This window comes from Gregarina niphandrodes (assembly GCF_000223845.1).
Source record: "Gregarina niphandrodes unplaced genomic scaffold scaffold00008, whole genome shotgun sequence".
Lineage (NCBI taxonomy): Eukaryota > Apicomplexa > Conoidasida > Eugregarinorida > Gregarinidae > Gregarina > Gregarina niphandrodes.
This window is the reverse complement of record NW_011645779.1, coordinates 158565-165025: the sequence shown is the minus strand read 5'-3', so window position 1 is coordinate 165025 and position 6461 is coordinate 158565. Positions and strand designations below refer to the sequence as shown.

The window sequence follows — 6461 nt, the reverse complement described above, 5'->3', positions numbered from 1 at the left end:
TGAGGCATATCTCTCCTGCCATGATGCGTTGTGGGAGAATCTCCATTCATGTTTTGGGGTGTCATATGGGACATTTGTGCTCCCTCTTCGTTCGTGGGCATTCTGCCGGGGGTCATATGAGGTACTTGCGCTTGGTCTCCGTATCCTGACATTCTATTAAGACGATCTGTAAACCACAATCTGTGAGCGTAGATTGCGACAGGAGGTCGCAGATCCAATGGTTGGACCTGGGTTCCAGGTTCGATGATTAGATGGTATCTACGCCATTGTACCCTTCCCGCTGTACCCCTGCTTTATACCTGCATCGTTTCGTTGTCACCATGGAATGTCATTTTTTCGTTCCTTCCCCTCTCCCCGGTTACTTTAAGCCCAATTCCGGTATTTATTTTTGCCCCGAAATGAAGTTGAATTATGTAGAGCAGAAGTTGTTGAAGAAGGTTAACCTTTTTGATTACAAAGACAATAATGTCAACATGAATCGAGTTATATCCAAATTTGGTTTAAGGTCTAGTAAGGAGTATCGGCAATATAACAAAGTGGCATTGGAGATACAACAGCTTGTGGCCATATTACGAACATTGCCATCAGAATCAGAAGTGCGGCAAAAGATTGGAAAATCGCTTCTTGATAAATTATATAGACTAGGCATCATTAATGATGTAAGCTCATTGGAGGTGGTTGAGAATTTCGGTGTAAGCTATCTATGTCGACGACGTATTACGTGGATCTTAAAGAAAATAAAAATGGCTCAGCACACACAACACGCAATCGATTTGGTGCAACATGGTCATATCAAAATTGGTAATGATGTCGTTAAAGATCCAGCCATGCTTGTAACACGCCAAATGGAAGATCTTATCACCTGGGCGGACGGATCGAAATACAAAAAACACATCTCAGAGTTTCATGATACCAAAGACGATTTTACCCTTCTCAACCTCTAACCGTACTTATGATTTACCAGACCATCTGCACACAGTGCTGCGTGCACACAGTGCTGCGTGCACACAGTGTTGTGTAGAACACACGCCCTCATGCACATAGTCCCGCAGCGCATAGTGCACAACGCATCGTCAATCACCCAGTTTAATTCAAAACCACTAGCTTCATTCTGCCGCTGGCTTCATTCTGCCACTAGCTTCACTCTACCACTAGCTTTACTCTACCACTAGCTTCACTCTACAAGCTCTACTCTACAATTTCTATTACCCACCCCCCCTTCTTGGTGGGGCAGTAGCTCCTGATGCCAGGTGGCATGCTAGCCACAAGTGGCACTTGGTGTTTAGACTTAGATGGTGAGACCTAAGTGAATAGGTATTGGGGGTGATACTTGGTTGCTCGGACAATTTGTCTTTTGAGCACGTTGAGTATAGTCTCGCAGTCGGAGGTCATGAGCAGTCCTCGTTCGTGGTATTCTTCAACGAGTTGTATTTTGAGGTTAAGGAGGAAGACAGCACCATGACAGATAAGTGCAAATGGGAAGGATTGTGGGTAGAAGTGTGCAAGGTGTCGTACAGCGACCTTTCCACGAGCGGTGCGTAGTGTGTATGACTCAAGCAGTTTAGGTCCCAGAATGAAGCGTAGGCCGCGATCACCACGCACGAGCATTTCTTCGTGCACATCCACATAAGCACAGAGAGTCTGTAGATCGTCGAGTGCCGGGAAGATTTGCCTCGGCCCCAGCAGTGCCCACATCCACACCAGGAACCGTTGCCATGCTAGCTTCCATCCGCCGGTCTCCTCGGCCACGCCCTGTGTTGAACCGCCGCCGCTGCCTATCCCCAAACCACCGCTGCCCGCAGGCGATCCCGGGTTGTTTGAGCCCACTCCAGCCGACGTCATGCCGGAGGGAGGGGCGCCGAAGGTGGCAGCCGAAAGGCCATTGAGTCCGCCGGCGCCGCCGAGGGTCAGGTCGAGCGCGACGGAGGCAGCCTCGGAGGGAGCGGGCGTAGTAGAACTCTGACACGCGCACTTGCGACCAAGGTGGCGCAGGAACGAAACGTCCCAGCGGCTGCTCACGCGTAGTCGTCCGAGAAGGAGGAACCATTCCAGGTCAAATGGCGTGACACCCTCCATGAGCTTTTTGAACTTTTCGTCACGCTCTTTCCGTACTTGGTAGTCACAGGCGCAGAACACCTGGCGTGCGCGGGGAGCGATTCCGTGGTCCGGGTTGTCGGCTCCGTGATCTACAACAAAGTCCAGGGGTGACGGTCGCTGCACGAAGTAGCACCAGGGCTTTATTTTGTCCTCTTCGTGTGATATAGCGAAGTCATTCACAGAATCGTTGTTGCTCATGAAGGCCACGAAACAAGTCCCACTAATGAAGTTCTGCTCATACATACGCCTGTACAAATGCCTCATCGAGTTCACTACCATCATTACCACCTCACCCTCGCGATGCCACGGTCGCACTGGCTGGGGACGCGTATTTCGGCGTACCTTGGCCGGTGCTACAGGCTTCTTGAATAACGGCTTCGTCCCCACGTGATCTGGCACCGACATGGTTCGTGGGATGTGCACATCCGCATTCAGGAAATGGGGTGACCAGTCACCTTCCGGCCCCTCCAACCCTGGCGAACTTTCCGTCGCCATTCTAGCCACATTCGCTGCGTCCAAGTGCGCACTGTACGGCTCCGACCGGATCCGGTACACGTAACTGCCCGTACGATACAATGGCTGTCGCCGAGGCAACGCCGACTCCGCAGTAGGACTTGGACCGTTCTGAGGATCACCCAACAAACCACCCCCTTGAGCACCTAATTGACCTTGCTGCGTCGCCGTCCCGAAGTTCCCTACGGTACTTACGCGCCGTACGGTAATCGACGGCGACGTCTCTGTCTCGGCTGCTGCCAACCCGCTCGAGTGCCGACCAGGATCCAGCCCCGTCGTGTGCCGGATCGGGAAACCCTCATCCGAACTGCGCGACGCAGTATTCGAACCGCGGACTCCCGGATCCGGAGCTCCACGCGCCACCTCTATCGACGGCTGCGCCTCACTCCACCGCACGCGCTTGCTGTCCTCCACAGTCTGCGCCAGCTCGTAGAAACTTTCTTGCTGACTCATGTCTTGTGGCCGCCCACCGCCGCGGACGATGCCGTCCTCGTCTTCGCTGGACTCCGGCAGCACGCCCAACGGCAATGCCGGTCGCGTGGCCAGCCGGTTTAACGGCGACATGGAAGTCCGAACGGGATCTTTCAGCTTGCCCGCGTCCTGAGGTCCTGAGCGCAGTGCGCCCGATCCCCGTGGGCCTGATCCGAATGTGCCTAGGCCTAGTCTGCCAGACCTCAATGAGCTCGACCCCAGTGAGGTTGGGTAGGAGCCGAGAGGGCCAGAACCCAATGAGCCAGCGCCCAGTGGTCCAGAGCCGAGAGGGCCGGGACTGAAGTGGGTGCTGGCGGGTCTGCTCAGGGAGCGAACGTCTACTCCAAGCCGTCCACCGCGACCGTCAGTAACATGTCCGTCGATGGGTTTATACCTGGATGTGTTGAGGACGGAGTCATCAAGAGAGCCAAAGCGGGTAAGGGGGTCTTTGACTGGGGTGGAAGGGTTCTTTGCGCTGGCAGCCTTGATGCCGAGTCCGTCGGAGTCTGAGTCGTCGTCGTCGTCGTCTTCTTCGTTGGTGGCGGGAGAGGGTTTGTGAGCGTCGTCGCCGTAGAGGATCTCCACAGTCTTGAGAACGTTCACATCGTGCTTGATGTTTTTGAGATTTTGAATTTTGGCGGCAGTATCGTGTCCTTCTCCACCGGCATCAGGTGCCTCGAGATCAGCGGCAGTGGCTGGTGCGGTCCAAGCTCGGGCGTTATCTCCAAGGCTGAGTTGTTTACTGGCAGGAGTGGAGCCAGCTGAGGGGACGGGTCCGGCGAGAATACGTCCTGGACTTTCGAGTTGAGTTGAGCCTGGACGTGAGCCTGGACGTGAGCCTGGACGTGAGCCTGGACGGGATGGAGCAGTTGTGAAGAGTGTGGAGTTGGTAATGAGCTGTGACATGTCGAAGGACTCCATAACTTTGCGCACATGCACACCGGGGATTAACAAACCTTTCATGTCATGCATTTCGCTAGCACCCAAAACGGGTACAAGTTTGTTCGAGTACTCCAGAATATTGGTATTCTGATAAAGCCAATGTGACTGCAATAGGTCGGCTTCATGCTGGTATTCCTCATCAATGAACTTGAGTACTTTCAGCAGGTATATTTCCTTGAATGGATTAGCACGATATGGACGGAGCCAGCGGAAGAGGAACTCAAATGTAGTGCCATTGATGATCAAAATCAATACCACAGCACTAGCACAATAGAGAGAAGCTTTGCTGGCTAGGTTCTCGGATATGTCTTCGTCCTGCTCAATTAGGAGTGCCAAAATGAGACAGACCCCACCGCGTAATCCGCCCCACCATAGAAGCACGGCTTCTTTCCAACTGAATTTTCCTAAGTCCTTCTTAATAAGTGGCGAAAAGACTAGGATCATTAATGCGCGAGCGATATTGCAGAAGAGGTAGAACACGGCAACATGCCATAAGTCCCGTATGGCAGGATTCTTTTCTGATAGAAGTCGCAAAGGTGCGGACCCTCTTGCCGACGACGACGACGACGACCAGTAATCTGCATTGGGGTCTGGAGTGGGACCGAAGTCTTCCACGAACTTTGGATAGCTGTCGGGTATCTCTAAGTTCTGAGCCCCAGTCAGAGTATCCCAGGTGATACGCATACAAGCGATTCCTGAAATTATAAACACCAGACTCGTCATAGCCGTAGCCATCCCTCGTACGAACGTGTGATGAACCTTGCTGGTATCCGCCTCAAAAGCAGCCTTGGCGTATGCCTTGAAGTATAATCCATACACAACTATAGCCAACGGCGCCGACGTGTGTAAGTAAATCTCAGCAATGAAAAAAACCAAGTAAGAAACAGCCACAACTAGTAACGTCACATCAAACGGATGGAATCGGAAGTGCTTAATACAACGATACAACACCGCCGCACACACTAATCCGACTAACGGACCACCCAATAGTAGTAGGAAGAATTCACGAACGCTGTCACCCCAACTGACTCCTCCATTTCGACTCATAGAACGGAAGAATGAAAACAGGAAGATAGCAGTACCGTCGTTAATTAAAGATTCACAATCAAACAAAGACACCAAGTGTGCAGGAGCATCCAACTCCTCCAGCACACCCAATACCGCAATGGGGTCTGTTGCTCCTACTGCAGCCGCTATCATGCAACTTGAGGCAAAGGAAGGCTCCCCATCATCCTCGTCTTCTATAGCCTCCGTTTCTTCCCCTTCCAGATCGTCTTCTTCACCAAGGCCAGGAATCTGGTCATCAGGAATCTGGTCATCAGGAATCTGGTCATCAGGAGTCTGGATACCGAGACTATTGGCGCCGGGAGCCTCTACATCCCCGGATAAGCTTTCACCGTGAGATAAGCCTAGTCCGGGAGTTATAGACAAAGTCGGACCCTCCGGTACTAATCCACGAACCATAACCGAGCCATCGTCAGGCCGCCTGTAGGTAGTCGCCACATGGTCGCCGCTGCCGGCGAACCACAAGTCACCGTGTCCGGTAAACCCCCTGAGTTGATCAGTGGAGTTCCCGGTCCACTTTATTGCCCCTCCTGCTGAGCTGTCCACTATGCCACCTGGGAAAATGATCGGGGTGTCTAGAAACTGGCTCGCCAAATTTCGCTTTCTTCTGGAAGCGACTGGGGAACCATGTATCTCCACACTGTCTCCGCTGCGGGGAACGCCGCTTACTCCGCTGGCTTGGAGACCACTTACTCCGCTGGCGCCTGGAAGTAGGGCTCCAGAAGGTAGGGGAATTAGGGCTCCAGAAGGTAGGGGAGTTAGGGCTCCAGAAGGTAGGGGAGTTAGGGCTCCAGAAGGTAGGGGAGTTAGGGCTCCAGAAGGTAGGGGAGGTAGGGCTCCTGGAGGTAGGAAGAGTTCCGTTATATCAGTGGTATCTCGGACGGCAGGCAAAACTCGTTGGTTGCTGTCTGGTAACGGATGGAAGAAGTTCAGGAGTCGTTCTGGAGAAGTGGTTTTGGTAGCGCTGGAGCTGAACGACCACTGCATTAGAGCCCCCAGCACGAACACCTGCAGCACAATACCGCTGACCGCCAACATAAGTCCCGTTTTTATATTTTTCTTGAAGTTGTGCCAATGCACCAACTGAGTCGCATCGTACAACAGAATTGGTAACACAACGTAGTATAAAGCATTATGCGGCATTCGAGACGCCTCCGCAATACCGATGGAAATTAGGCCCAACGCCGCGTGTGGAGACACATCAATCTCATTCTCTTCATGACCGTTACTCATAAACTTGTGCTTGGGGATAACGCACAACTCCAACTACAATTCGGAGGTGGGAGGGACCAGGACAACCGGGGGAGGTGAGGACAACCGGGGGAGGTGAGGACAACCGGGGGAGGTGAGGACAACCGGGGGAGGTGAGGACA

The 6461-nt window shown here is 52.9% G+C and overlaps 2 protein-coding genes across 2 annotated transcripts; one reads left to right on the top strand and one right to left on the bottom strand.

Moving 5' to 3' along the window:
• Nucleotides 1-398: 398 nt before the first annotated feature.
• Nucleotides 399-944, top strand: GNI_055090 (U3 small nucleolar ribonucleoprotein IMP3; the record flags this gene model as incomplete). The annotated part of the gene is made up of 1 exon (XM_011131610.1): nucleotides 399-944. The coding sequence occupies one exon, from the start codon at nucleotides 399-401 to the stop codon at nucleotides 942-944; it is 546 nt and encodes a 181-aa protein (XP_011129912.1).
• Nucleotides 945-1302: 358 nt separating this feature from the next.
• GNI_055080 (putative sodium/hydrogen exchanger) lies at nucleotides 1303-6321 on the bottom strand (the record flags this gene model as incomplete). The annotated part of the gene is made up of 1 exon (XM_011131609.1): nucleotides 1303-6321. The coding sequence occupies one exon, from the start codon at nucleotides 6319-6321 to the stop codon at nucleotides 1303-1305; it is 5019 nt and encodes a 1672-aa protein (XP_011129911.1).
• Nucleotides 6322-6461: the final 140 nt, after the last annotated feature.